Source organism: Nilaparvata lugens, chromosome 7 (assembly GCF_014356525.2).
Source record: "Nilaparvata lugens isolate BPH chromosome 7, ASM1435652v1, whole genome shotgun sequence".
NCBI lineage: Eukaryota > Metazoa > Arthropoda > Insecta > Hemiptera > Delphacidae > Nilaparvata > Nilaparvata lugens.
In genome coordinates this window covers 39,315,614-39,331,552 of record NC_052510.1, presented here as the reverse complement: position 1 = coordinate 39,331,552, position 15,939 = coordinate 39,315,614, and the positions used below count along the sequence as shown (strand labels likewise).

The window sequence follows — 15,939 nt, the reverse complement described above, 5'->3', positions numbered from 1 at the left end:
TCAGGGGGGCAAATTTCTGAAAATCCTTCCTTAGTGGATGTATTGAGGCTACCATAAAGTATTTTTCAAATATATTTCTTCTATTTTCATAATAGCAATGGGCAAACGAAGAAGACAGATGCAATAACAAAAATCTGGTGTGGCGCATTCACACAACTTACCTTGCCGTTATGAAAATTGATCACCTGTCGCTAGTGTTCATGCGCATCTCAAGTCTACTTATAAACAAAGATCTGAGCCAGCTGGTGACAGGACAATAACTCTGGAGACAAACGAGGTCTGCTATCTCTTCATAGTGAATCATTTAATAGAATCAACAGTTGCCAACAGTTCGCAATTGGATAATCAAATTTTCTCGAATTTCGAGCTTATTTTCAATTTTAGGTAAAAATATTACTCAACATTAATTGTAGAGATTTTCATGCTCAATCTTTTCCACTCAAATTTTCTTGTTCAAATCATATCTGAAGCCTGATAATTGGGAATCTAAAATCAAACTTTGCATAGTACAGATATGGGACTTGTGGCAGTTGATAGAGCTTATCAATGACTATTATTTTAAGTTATGAATTTAATCAAAATCGTTGGAGCCGTTTTCGAGTAAATCGCGAAAAACCCTGTTTTTGACAACATTTTCTCCATTTCAGCCGCCATCATGCATTTGATCTAAATTGTTCGTGTCGGATCCTCATATTTTATTGGACCTCAAATTTCAAATTTCAAGTCATTCCGTTAATTGGGAGATGATATATCATGTACACAGACGCACATACACTCATACACACACACATACATACAGACCAATACCCCAAAACCACTTTTTTGGACTCAGGGGACCTTGAAACGTATAGAAATTTAGAAATTGGGGTACCTTAATTTTTTTCGGAAAGCAATACTTTCCTTACCTCTGGTAATAGGGCAAGTATAGTAAAAATATGAAGTAAGTGATTAATATTACGTTACTCAAAACATAGACTATACGACAAATCGTTTATAACGAAACGACGAGTCGTTTATGCTGTGACGTGTGAGAGACAAAAATTTACATACAAAGACGTTATTAATGTTCTTGGATAAATGGTGACAGCTTTGTATCAAAACTGTATGATCTGATCTTCTGATAGTTTAATAGACAAACTCTGTAGGCCTATTGAGTTTTTACATGAGAAGGGAAGTTTTACATGAATAAAAGAAGGGATTAATAAGTAATGAGGCATTATATTTTATCCGAACTTGTATTCGATTTAAAGACTAATCTTCTATTTGGCTTCTATTTTTGATCATTGAACATGACGATGCATAATAAATTCTAGAACCATACCTACTTATTGGAAGTCTTTTAGTATGGAATGGATCACAATAATTTAAATATTAGTAGGTATCTTATTCATATGAGGTAGTTTGCTGTTGCCTACTTCATCCATGCCATCACTATGAATAAAAATCATTATTGAAAAGCTAAATAATATGGCAAATCTTAAACTGTAATAAAATTATGATTTAAAGAGAAACCAGTTCATTCTTTCAGGGATAATCTTTGTTGCTCTGGTTATCAACAACAATAAATTTCAATGCAATATTATCTAGTAAGAAAAATATTCATTTGGATTGTTATTATTTTCAATCATTTTTGATCACTTAATCATTTGACTACAAATTGTTGGGTGTCAACAAAATAAATATTTTTTCAATCTTCTATTATTTGAAAATAGGAGGCGTTTAAAAGTATTATGTAAAATGAACTCCCATGAAATTTTCAGATGTCCCTCGTTGAGCTGGCAGTTTTGATTGAGATAGAGACCACTCACACAGTTCTGTCAAACACAGGCCACTTAACAAGGCAAGTCCTCGAAAAATTGATTTTCTTCTCAACACCCTGAATTCTCTTCACTTCACATTCGTATAAATAATATTGCACATTGAATAATATTCCACGTATAGAACATTACTAAAACCAAGGGCCTTTTATAACTTTGAATTTTTTGCAGTTTCTATTTTGATATAAGAATAGGGTGCTATTATTCACCCTACAATACAATCATTTATTGAACGGTACCTAAGTAAACAACAATAGTGTACTGGGACCTTTCGATTGTTCATCAATTATTCTCGTATGTGGTGAACGAAAATTATCTTTGTAATGGAGCGGAATGCTATTTGCGTGGAAGGTGTGTATCGGTAGCTTTGTAACTTAGGACTATACATAACAATATTTCCTTTGTTTTAAGATCAGTTTTGTTGGGTCAAGTTATAGTTTTCATGCTGTAAAATGGATAATTTTACTTTTTAACCAAATCACTGCCATTTCTCACTTAATGTTCATGGTTAGGGGCGGCTGCGCCCTAACTTCGCCCTCCCAGGTTTTAAATAATGGCAGCAAATCAATCAATCAATGTGAAACATTTACTTAGCAAAACCGGTGGTTAAGAACTATAGCTGTTGGTCCATCCAACTGTCATCCATCTTATTACTGTCATTTAAGCTCATTTGGGTGTCAACCTCAGCAAAAAATATTCTATTTTTAAATATATTATATAATATATTATATAAATTTTGTTCATTAATAAATTATGATAGTGTCATGATAGAATGTGTAGAGGTAGATCTATAGCAAGAAGTGAATAAAATATTCATTTTACGTACTGACAGGAACATGGTTTGCATAGATTGAAACTAATTTGGAAAAGCAAATGTCTATTACGATATCGCATTATTCATTCAGGGGTCCTAAATAATTTGGGTATGATTTTGTAGCTAAATCTGTTCGACCGCAGTCCGATATAGGCATTCATATTTTCTGAAATAAAGAACTAACTTGGTTTGTTTCTCGGCTGAAATTCATTACAATCATTTTCTCGGAAACCAATCAGCAATCATGTGACAAAAAGTACGAGCAAAGTATCCAACTCGGTGCAAAGGAGTAGGTTCAACTTTAATGGAATGACTAATTAAATAGCAGAGGAGTCTGCTCTTTTGACATTGAATCGCCGGCTGAAAGATCAGAGGGCGAAATAACTTTATCCGCTAATTTCAGGCACGATAAATTAATAAGTTTTGATGCCTGCTAACTTCGGAATATTCACTTCTGACTCAGTGCAAAAGTCGTCTTCACATTTTTCACCAGTTTCCAGGGAAGAAAGTGAAATTCAATCAACTCGGTAATATTAGTTGGTTGCCGGCTTTGCTGCTGTGGCAGATTTTATTTTGAAAGTGATTTATTCATTAAACGAGTGGAAAATTTACTGCGTCAAGCACCTGTTTACTTGCTTCCGAATTTGAAATCCAAGTACTTGATAATATCTGGGGAGATTGGAAAATGATAATGTGAATAATGTGAAAAATAAATATCAGTTTACATGAAATGATTCTAGTAAATAAATCAACACTTTCTCACTCTAAAATTTCGAAAATATTATGAACCTTTATAATATGATGTAGTTATTTTTTTATTGATCAATTGAATAATTAAGTGAAGCAAACTTATCAATTCAAATAAGCTCATATTCACGTATTTTTTGAGAATAAATGGAAAAAGGAAATATTGCTTGTCTATGATTCAGGTTATAGGGACTTTGTCTATGTATTTGATTTATGAATAGATGGATCTTCATTCATTTCCTTCTATATAGTAAGGTATACTGGATTTCAATGAGAGTATTTTCAATTATAATTAATAAATCGAAATTCAAGTAATCTTAGTACACAATGATATTATTCTAATAATAAGGAGGATTATCGATTGAAGTATTAGGTGTTATTTATAAACGGGGATGAATTTGGCGATGAAAATTAGAGAGCTATGGCTCTGTCTGCCACTCATACAGCAGTAATCAAGGCGTAGCGTACAACATTTATTTAGCTCGGGGCTTGAGGGAATAAATCAGAGTGTAGCAGGCTTTAAACACGGAACCCTCCTTTCTATTCATTTGCTACGAATCAATAGTATCTTCCCTGCAGGACAGAAATAGTCTGCATTTTTTATGATTCGGCTCAGGTTTTGATTTGAATCGGCTGAATGAGAGCTTTCACTGAAGAAAAACATTTCAATAAGAGGCAAAAGTATCTAAGGTGGAGGGGGGGACTTGTTACCGATAATGCTGAGCGGAAAGCGAGAGAGGAGGAGACAGAGAAAAGAAAGTGAGAGAAGGAGAGAGAATGTGTGTGAAAGATATAAATGAGAGAGAGAGTGAGAGAGTGAGAGAGAGAGAAGAAAATTTGAGAGGAGAGAGAATATGAGAGACAGAGCGAGAGAAACCGTTAGAGATAGTGAGGGAAATTTAGATGACAGAAAAACTGAGAAAGAGAGTAGAGAGATTGATTAATTAATTGTCTTTATTAAGAGAGAGAGAGAGAGAGAGAGAGAGAGAGAGAGAGAGAGAGAGAATAAGAGAGAGATTTTATAAAGAGTGAGGAAATGATAGTGAGAAAGAAAAAGGCAAGTGGGAGGGATTAAATAATAAAAATAGGCCTACATATTATATTATAAAAAGAGTAGAGAGTATGAGCAGTAAGGAAGGATAGACAAGGAGGAGAAGGAGATGAATTTACTGATTTACTGGAGAAAGAACTAAGAGAAAGAGAAATAATCTAATGATAAAAAATAATGATGAATAAAAAATAAATAGTTGATAAATCAAAGGGAAGTACAGAGGAGAAGAAGAAGAAGAGGAAAAGGATTGAAAAGAGGTAGAAGGAAATAAAAGTGACAAAGAAGGAGCCGAAAAGTAAGAAAAAGTGAGAGTAAGAAATCATAAACGAAAATTGAAAAATGAGAAACGGGGATTATATTGAAAGTTATATCAAGAGGTCAGAATGGTGAAGGTAATGGAGAAAAAAGAACGATGAAGAAAAATCTGTGAAATTATGTTCAAAACAATAACGAGGAAACAGGAACTGGGAAGGAAAGAGGGAAAATAAATCAAACAGGATGATAGAAGAGTAACAAGAAAAAGGAGTAGGAGGAATAAATGGATTATTATGTGGGTGTGGTGGAGGAGAAGGAGTGGGGAAGAAGAAGAAGAAAAGAAAGAAGAGGAGTCTAAGAAATTTGAGAAGAAACAGAAGTAAAGCGGAAGAAAATGAAGGAGAAAAAGAAGTAAAGTAATAAAGAAATAGCGTGCAGATAATTCAGTGTATACTGGCTTTCCACCAGACCATAATACCAACACAACGGAGGTAACGGAGGTCACTCAATTCTGAAGTACAATTCAAGTTTCCCCATCTTTGTACTTCAACTCAGAGAGTGAATGAAACTTGTTAAGTATTTAAGCCAGAAAAGACTTATAGCATTCTTGTGCTTTACATTCAGACACTCTACTGTTGTTAAACTTATCAGCGGCCTTTCGCTTTGATAAGGGCTATCTCTATTTACCTTGTCGCAACATTTATATGGGTCACTCTCGGAATGCTCGAGATAAAACTTGATTTCATAATATTGTAGAATTTTGTGAATTGAATTTAAATGGATCCAGAACACTAATTTGATTAGCTACCTATACTCTTACGTAAATTACACAAGTTCACTTGATATTTTTTTCAAATGTATTGTGTTGTATTTATGTTTTCATGTTGGTCTATTCAGAGAAGTAGGTCGAATAAATTTGTAGAGCAAATTAGTAGATGGGTATGTATAGTATTACAAAAACAACCCTACATAATTACATACTGTACAAGATGTAAATTTATAATGAATACGAATGAAATAGAATAATAAAGTTGAATAACTAAAACATTTGACAAATAAAATTCGCCGGCCAGGTAGGTCGAGCGCTACAAGCTTCAGACTGCTCTTGGGTTCGAATCCCGCCGGTGGGCTTGAAGGTTTAATTATCTCACCAATCACCCAAGCACTGATTCCATCACCAACGCACAAGCAAAGAGCTTATGTGGGTCATCCACAATAAAAAGGTAGAACCTAGAAAATATTGAATATGGAAACGCCTGGTGTTCTCTGCTCTACCATTGTAGGTTGTTGGTTTGAGTGATCAGCAGTTGAAGCAGCAAGATACAAATCTGAGAACTTGAAAAAACATAGATTTTAGGATAGATTTTGGAATTTATTCGAACAAAATTGATCACACAGTAGTTATATATAATCATTTTGAACAAATTACAAAGGCTAACTTTATTGCTATCATTTGGAGCTAGATTAATAGTACATGATGATTGGTAAATGGGTGATTGATGTAACGTTTTCCAACTGCAGCTTCGGAACTGTTTGATCTCCTAGTATGAAGGCTTCTCAAAACATTGAACATTCAGACTGCTCATTGAATATCAATTTGTACTGGATTGGCGTGTTCACACTCACAATTCATAAAGACTTGAAGTTTGAAATTTTATAAAGTAATGATGGTACCAGCATCATTGTATGGAGCAGAAACTTGGGTGAGCAAGAAGAAAACATTAAGCAGAGTTCAAGCAGCAGAGATGCGTTTTCTTTGAATTGTGAGAGGTTGCACAAAGTTGTTCAGATTCCGCAATGATGACATTAAAAATATCATCAGCTGCACAGCTTGAAATAAACTGATTGCACTGGAAAAACCATGTTGAACGAATGCCAGATACTAGAATTCCAAAAGCCCTATGGTAGAAGGGATATTGTCAGACCTCTTAAAAGATGGTAAGATAAATAATTATATCCTTTGAAACCGGAACAGGTGTGTACACCCTGGAAAAGATGCGACTTGAATGTTGGAAGTTGAAACAACGGATTAGCTTAAGACATTTGGCCATGAAAGTAGGAAGAAGTCGATGAGATCAGCGTAATCATTTTCTAGGGTACAAACACAACGGTCAGGTCGAAATGTAGATTTCAGCTAGCTATCAACCTTCTATATCTATACCAGTGTCTCCAAATGTTTTTATCATTGCACAGCTGTTCAGTGACATCGATCTTCACCGCAACCTACTCGTACTGTTCTCTTCGCCTCCTTTGATTGGTGATTAGGTTTGTTGTTTCAACTTTATCTGCAATTCTTACAATAAATTGTACCACATACAGTAAAATATTATCATAGTTTTGGGATAGGAATAAGAGGAGTACTAGCAACTCTAAAGTTTCTTCTCGGTCAATTTAAAAAAAACAAAACAATATTTACATAGGTTGATTTGGTTCAAAAAACTTGGATTACTTTGTAAATCAAAACTACTACGCCGTATGAGGCTTGAAGAGAACAGTTTGTAATGTGAGTGAATAGGTCTCTAAGCAATCACAAATTTCATTTGAACTGTTCAGAACAAATTTCAGCCATTATCTCGAACTTCTAGTTGAAAATGTCGTGTTTAAATTCACGCTGTGAGACTGTGACATACCTGTGAGAGTGTTAATGACTTTCGTTGATCAAATATTGAGCTGCTGAGAGCTGGGAGCGTGTAAGGTCGCAACGTGGACTGTGCTATTTGACCAGTACCGTACCCCTCCACCCAACGCCACTTTATTATGGTAGCGACCTTAGTTTTGGCTTTATTCGCTTTTCCTGGCCTTGTGAAATTTGTTGTCTCATCTCATTCACTCCGCTGCAATACTCGCTAACAAGGTTTCCGGCTTTTCGTCTTGATGAAAATTAATTTCCATCGTCAAAATTTGATTATTCAACGTGAATTTTGTGTACCATTAGTGGAAAAGTATGAAGAATTGCGCTGCAAAATTAGAATGTCAGGTGTTAGACAGTTATAGGCCAACTCTAATTTTTATAACTTGGGAATTGGTGTGACACGTATAAGAGAGCGAATTCGATGCATTCCAATCCGGATGCTATAAAAGTTAAAGTATTCATGATTATCAAGATTGATGTATTTGAAAATGACAAGTTGATAAGAATCTCTGCATTTCTACATATTTTGTAATATTGTCAATAACACAATAAGCCTTCATGAAGAAAGTGTAGAAAATATAATGTTGGTATACTGCAAAAATATAGATAAAAAAAGATGGTTTGATATCATGTTGAAAGAATTTAAGCTTCGTAATGTTTTCACGAAGAGTCTTATTAATTAAAAATAGGAAAGTTGTAAGGAAAAGAAAAATATAGAAAAGTTGACTGATAGAACCTAGTACTATGGTATTCATAAACAAAATATTGTATTAGATTCTAATGATATTCTATTATAAAATACATGGTTAAGTGGTAGTGTGAACATTACTTCGTTGCAAAATTTGTTACCACTTCAACAAATAAAAATGTCATTCCATTCTATTGTATATTTCTTCAATTCTCAAATTCTCATTTCATTCATCAATAAATTTGAGAATTTCATTAAAGAAATTGAATTAAGCAGTTCAATACAGTATTTAGTGTTTAATAAAGGCTTAGTGTAGGTAGCATACCAACCTTTTTAAGGGTATCATACCGTTCCATACCCAACGGCACTCTTCTACCCAAATAAATTTCCAGTTGCACTACTGTCATGAACGTAGTGAAATATTTACAATGCTATGAAGCATTTGGCAGATGAAATATCCATACAACGAAATCTATTTAACAAAATTCAAATGATTTCAGTGTCAGTTGAAAACAGCGAGATTTTTTTGTTTAATTTGAGAGTTTGCAGTGGTGTAGCGTAGCTCATATCGTACCACTTCTTTAATTTGATCCTTCAAATGAATTGATCCTTCAACCGATTTGATGCTCTTCAATCAACCTTTTCACACTACTGTCATCAACAATTGTTTCGACTGTAAAAGCTTCAAAGCTGGCAAATCGCTCTAGTTACTCTCATTGATTACATTTCTCTTTATCACGCCGTTCCTCTTTACACACATCATTCGTTCATTCGCCTCTACTCATTATCACTCTTCCTTTCTGCCTAGTCATTTTATAATTTCTATTATTTCCTTATTTAAATCTTCCAGGTTTTTCCTACCAGAGACATTGATGACCTTTGAAAATGTATTCTCTTATGCTTAGGCTATCACATAAAAAACACACTTTGCTGACTGCAAATTCGGACTCCGTAATATGTATACAAGTGGAAGTCACCCAGTGCGAAATAGTGTGAGAAATTTGACAGCAGCAGCTATTGTGTTCGCATTAGTTGCATTTTTATTTTAATATTTGTCAATTTCAAGTTAGTTGCTAGAAGTAGTAGTCGTGGTGAGAACTACTAACTATCTTATCAATTCAACCCTTTATTATATTAGAAAAAAATTGCTCATTAGTCTTTTTAGACTAGATTTAATGTATATAAAAAATACGAAAAACCACTGACCTTCAAGCGAGTACTTACACTGAATCAATAAAAATGTTTTTGTTACTGGTTTAGTTGTGACTTGCCTACCCCACCATGATTTCGTGTCTTGATCACATAGATGCCAATTCTTGGAAAAGGATCGACAGAAAAATGATAATTGGATGTTGATCAACCTGAGAGAATCGATCATCTTTCACTCCATCGGACTGTTCACACAAAGACGTTTAATGGTCAGAACCCTACTTGAGCTATCTAGTCATTTCTATCCTATTATATTATATCAAGCGAGCAATCTCTGTATATATCTGGCTATTTTTATATCTGGTTCTTTTTATATCAGATTATCTGGATATTTATATGATTATTTATGTTCAACGGATCTCGAAAACGGCTCTAACGATTTTGACGAAATTTGAAACGTAGTAGGTTTATGATATAAAAATTCGATTGCACTAGGTCTCATCCCTGGGAAAACTCGCTGAAGGACATGAAGAGGATAATTTTCATCCTGAGTGGGAGAGAGACAGAATTATTTCCAGCTGTGTAATCATAATCAATCAGCGAGAAATTTTATCCAGCTAGACAAATTTAATCGACTTGATCAACATAATCTGATTTGTTGACATGACATGATAATCCTCCTAAACTAGAGTAGGCTATATATCATAATTTTCAAAGTTGATCATTATTTGACAATTTTAAGTGATTAGTGAGTGTTATTTTGTTATTCAATTTGGTTTGTAAATAATCTAAATTATATTTTTTTTGTTTTCAAATGTTTGAACAGAAAATTGAACCTGAATTCAAGTATATGCAACATAGCCTACTTTCTGGACTATTTATAGTGTATAAATCAAAATTCGGTGAAGAAACAGTTTTGGGCTGTGCTTGTTAGTCCTTCCTCAATCATTTTGAAGAATTGTGTTCGTTTTATTTTATCAAAAGTCAATAAATAAATAACGAGCAAAGCTCGGTGCCCCGATATTGGAGATAATAATTACTTCTAAGGAACAATACAAAATTATGCAATGCAAATCCTACGAGTATTCAAATAAATTTTTCTTTTGGATTGAATTGAGTTTATTTCACCAAATTTTATACACGATTATGAGGAATGATAGAAACTAGATAACATAGTAATTATTCTGTTTTGGTACCCTATTTAATTTGCATGAGTTTTGGAGGTGTGATGAGTGAGCAGGAGGGGGATAAGCGGTGAACCATATTATGGCAGTATGCCAAAAAGGGGTCATCACTTTCATGTGGGTTGAGTGGGCGCGCTCCTACTAGAGAGCAAATTTCAATACGATGAATAATAAAAAACCAAGTTTTTGCGTTTAAATTAGTACCTACATGTACGCTTTTTACATATAAAATCAGCTACTAGTATCACTGATATTGAATCGGATAATTGAATGCATGAATTGAGTCAGTATGGGTTATTGAGCACAAAATTTGAGGCTGTTGAATGAAAATTGGCAAAATTTTGAAGTTTCATAATGTACCGGTAGGTCTATAAAATCAATATAATTATTTGGAATCTTCTGCAAAATACTGGATTCAAAATATTCACTAGTGTCCAGCTTATCATTCATATTACTGTCTATATTTGTTGGAGATCAGGGTGGACTTCATGACATACATTCTCAATTGAACGTATTTTAGCAGTTGGAGCATCCTGATGTGTAATGGAAGATAATTTTAAAATAGGAGAGGATTGATGGAATGTAAGGGAATGAATGAAATAAAATGAGTTGATTGACTACATAAGAATAACGTAATAGTCTGAAATCAACAACAAATATATTGGAAAAAGTGTGCTGAATAATCTTACGCCTTATTTATTATCAGGAATCCTATAGAAAATTAGGTGTCCACATCAAATTTTCATAATCTAATCTTAATATTCCAGGATTTGGAACATTCACTCATACGACTCATACTAAACATGAATATAAAACTATCAAATATCAAACAATGAAAATATAGCATTAGATACGTCTTATTTATTGAGCAATAAGATTCGCTAATCATTTGAAACTCTCTCAATAATTTCATCATCTTTTCTTGAAGCTTCTTAAAAACATATACTCCAATCAAACATAAAATGATTACTACGATAGTAAAGTATTGAAGATTGGTGTCAACCTTGACTACAACCACAGTCACTGAGTCACACAGTGTTCTGAAACCAACAAATCGATAGCGCCACAAAATTAGTCGTCTATTTCCGAATACAAACGCAGATGCTATTGAAACCATTGAGGTTGATGACCTTGCTGAGGGCTGAGGGGACTCCAGTTAACAGAGACCAGCCAGCCTTGGCGATGTGAATAATAATTGCTGAAAATGATTGTTTCAGATGAAATGGAATCGAGAGCCAAAAATAAAAGGAGAGGAGAGCTTCAAAGAGCTGAGCAAAGACTGCGAGTTGATAAGAGTGATAACAAACCAAATTGTTGTTTCCAGTCCCCTCTTCTATCTTCTTCGCCACCCCTCAGCCACAACCACGAAAACCACACAATCATTGGACAAACTTTGCTCTCTCGTCGACTGCTGCTCAGTTCTGTTCTCGTTGGTTTCAATTTTCTGCTTTCAACAGGTCTCTTAATAGAAATGTCAGAAGATAGCTTGCTGTGTTCTCGATAGTGTCGACCTTTACATTGTTCTCGGAACGGCCGCTTCTGAAAGCTCTGCTTGCTTTTTCGCAGCATACACGAGGAGGACTCGATGTAATCCTCTGTGACATATCAACGAAATTAAATTGAAAAATGGAGACATGAGACAGCAATATTGTACAAACTGATTACATAGCTGAAGTGTTTTTATATAAGCACCATTTGATCTATCTATTGATGATCAACATGTTGGATCTATCTATTGATGAACAACATGTTGGATCTATCTATTGATGAGCAACAAGTTAGTGTGGAAGACTTGCCCTGGAAAAATGATCAACCTTTTATGTATTGAATAAAATCTTTCTTATATTATAACTTCTAATCGTGAAATTTGTTTTTTAAATTTTGTAATTTTTATGAACATAATTACAGTATGTTGGTCGGCTGGTGTTTCTGAGAATGTATGTTCATGATAGAATTAATAAAATAGAATCTATAATATATTATAATGAATAGAATTGGAAGAATTGTGATAAGTTAGGAATTTTAGAAGACATTGGTATGAAGCAGAATACTTAGTGAGTGATCAATTCAATTGATTCCAAATAGATTTTGTTTCTTGAGAATACCAGCTAGAAGGATAAATTCAGTTTATTTTGTCCTTTTATTCTCTCACCTGAAAATATTATTCATAGAGTTGAAAATATTATCAATCTGTACTGAACTGTTTTCGAACTTCTGTTGTTGACTTTGTGTTCATTGTAATTATCAAAGAGTTATAAAAGAATTATTGTCTGTAAATTTTCCAACTGTATACCTCTCAAATGGCTAAATAGCTAGAGAGGTTATTATATATGTATGTACTTGGTAAAATGTAATGTTGTGGAAATTGAAATAAATAAATTGAAATTGAAAATTGAAACTTCTTGAAAATCACTCAGTTGCTTATGTCTTCATACAAATGTGTCCTTTTTTTAATAACTCTACAGCATCCATCCAACACTCATAAATTTCAACAGTATTGAGAATAGAGAAACAACCGCCTACTTCTTGGTACTCTAGTCGTGAATATTAGTACCTGATAAAAAATCCATAAGTGAATATGGAATCAATTATTATTATTTGCTTGTCAGAGTGGGGCTTCCAGAAGAGCATGAAGCATATGAGTTCAAAAATGTGTCAATCGTTTTTTGACATATTGTTTTTTTGATTTCGATTGAATATTTGTTATGTTTGATTTTATTCTATTCAAATTTATAATCAAATATGAAGGAATATTACTCTCCACTTGCCATTCTTGGAACTCAATGATATTTCAAGTTCACAGCCTTTTGTGATATGGTTTGTAGTTTTTTTAATTATTCAAATAAGCAAACGTTGAAGTACAACTTGAAAACTGTGTAGTGTGGGTTGAAATAGGAAGGAGAAGAAAGAGAAATAATTTGAATTGGAATTGGCATAGGAGAAATAGAAGCTGTTTACTGAAAAAATAAAATCTTTAGCAAAAATATTATTCTAGAAACCTTCTGGCTAATGTTAAGTGAATGTTAGCAATCAAATAACAAATCCTATCGCTATTTTTGATCACATAAAGCTTTCACTGTTTAGCCCAATAGCCCACTGCCTCGAATTTTACTGCTGCCACAGCATCGCAGATGCAACGAGATGTAGAAGATAAGCATCGTGAATCGTGTTGCATATGAAAACGCAGCAGAGAAGGTGGACTGCAGCCAACAACAGCTGCAACTAAGTCTTTGATAATAATGATAACAAGTCATCAATTGCACCAACCAGCGTTTTGCACTCAATTTCATTCCGAAATAAATACTAACAAACAAAATAAAAAGTGCTATTAACAAAGTCACGCTTCCAAGCCTTGCCATGAAAGACCTTCTATTTTTTTTCTTTTGCTGCGGAACCGTTGTGTTCTTGAAATTGGAGTACTTGATAAACTGTTCAAGACTAATTTTGTAATGATATGTATTTCAGAGATTTTCCTCACTCGAATCTGTCTTGAATCTGTCGTGACCTATTATTTATTACTATTTTTCCTCTCTCTCTTTTTTGAACATTCCTCACTAGAAGATTCAAATCAATCTATGTTGGTAGCATTATTTATGAATAATGTTGTGTTCAAGGGCTAATGAAGTGTTCTACATTAAGGCTCGGCGGGAAAGCCGGGCAAATTCAGAATCCATTAGCCGTTCCTATAAAAAATAGGTTTGGCTAGAAGAAGTACAAAATCTCTGAAGAAGGCATGTGTGTTTGTGTGAGTGAGAGGAGTGAGAATGCTAGAGAGAGAGGATGTGTCAGTCTTTCGCTAACAGGGGAAAGAACTCTTCCCTAATGAAAAATCTATTCACAGTTACAGGCTTCCGTAACTAATTGATTGTTGTACGTTTAGGAACTGGCCTAAAAATGTTTATAGCCCTGCTGAAAAGTTTTGAGAACTAGACACTTACTGTGAGAAGATTCACTTCTGCTGGTAATGCTGGATACCTACTTCAGTCAGTTTTTCCTCTGCTTGAATCTGCTTTGAAAGGTTTATTCATATTTCCCCCATTCTACTTTCTCTTTTTTAAACCATATCTACACTCTACTAGAGGATTCACATCAATCTATCTTGTCAGCAACATATACAAATGTATGTCGTTCTTATAGTTGCAGTGAATTAAGTACTGATAACTGCGTTTTTCTGATACATCATTGTTTTGATGAAATAATAGTGATAGGAAGCTGTTTCAGGATCCCAGCTATTTCAGCGTCATTGTTATTGCAGTTATCATTAGAGAAAATAATTCAGAACAAAAAAGAAAATTCAAAAACAAGAACTCTGTTAGATTCTTTTATTTTCTACCTCATACCACATATTTTGATTTATCAGTATTCAATATAAATAAGTGTAAGTATACTGTATAATATAGAGTACTGTATTCCTAACAAAATAGTTGTCTGGCAAATCACTATGCGTTCAAAACAAACTACTGTTCTCACTTATAGCAGCATCACATTTTTCAACAGAAGAAAAAGGCACCAAATGCCCACATCTGCATTGCACTAGAATTTCCATCTGACAATTGCGTGCGGCTCAACAACCAACCGATCGCCCGCCGTATTAGTAGTGGCATCCAAAATTTCAAGGCTCTACACTCCATTCCTCCTCTTCTCATTCTCATGCTCCTCCTCCTCCTCCTACAACTCCTCCTCCTCCTATTCCTCCTCCTCCTACTCCACTACAACAGTCAGCCGCCACCCAAAGGTCGCCGATCAATAAGCTTCTCCTTTCTCCGTCCTTCCACATCCTCTTCCTCCCTACATTCTTCTTCCTCACCTCACCATCAATCTCCCTCCTGCTTCTCGCCTCTCTCCTTCTGCTGCGGGTGCATTAAAGCCACCATGCATTGTGCCACCTTAATCACCTATAACTGTTTAACTGCCGCTTCCATTCCACCTGCTTTTGCCAGCTGAGGGGGGAATCGAACCCAAATCCACCACCTCACCACAGCTGGTGTCAGGGGATCAAGCCGCCTTGCTGCCAAATGGAAAACCATCCATCTTCCAATATAGGCGATTTTAAATACCACCTGATCCATCTCATGTAGCTGGGGTCATCTGTCCAGTCTCCAGTGCTTCCGCACACTATATTGACACCTTCCTGGCCTTGTCATTCATACGTTACACCGATGTTTATTGAAAATTTAGAGTCATATGAAGTAATAATTCTTTCATTATAGACAAAATAAGACCATCTCTAGCCTGTCTAACATGAATGTGACACGTTTTTGGGAGAATTTTATACAATAATGGAAAAAAATTATTTGGAGGTTTGGACTAATTTCTAATCTAGTAGATAAGTAGACCATACTTTGAAGAAGTTTTGTAGAGATATATTTATCAAATAATTCGAAGGAGTTTATGGTAAATCTATATAAATGATTACTCTAGTAATCCTTGTAAGAATGGAAGGAAAATAGATTATGAATAAATTGTGATGGAAGGAAATTTAATATTGGTTTCACACAGCTCCAGCCAAAATAATGCCCTCAGTACAAATTATTATGAAATATTTCTGATCATTTTTTTGAATGACTTTTGAAATATGTGGAAATCATATCACGTTCTCCTA

The 15,939-nt window shown here is 34.4% G+C and overlaps 1 protein-coding gene across 2 annotated transcripts in view; it reads left to right on the top strand.

The window, feature by feature from the left end:
- LOC120352407 overlaps positions 1-12,821 on the top strand; it is a 125,916-nt gene extending 113,095 nt beyond the window's left edge. For both annotated transcript variants that reach the window (XM_039432729.1, XM_039432727.1), the window contains one exon: positions 11,555-12,821. In XM_039432729.1, the coding sequence (XP_039288663.1) occupies positions 11,555-11,803 (249 nt within the window). In that variant the 3' untranslated portion in view covers positions 11,804-12,821. The remainder of the gene's footprint in view (positions 1-11,554) is intronic.
- The last annotated feature ends 3,118 nt before the right edge of the window (positions 12,822-15,939 follow it).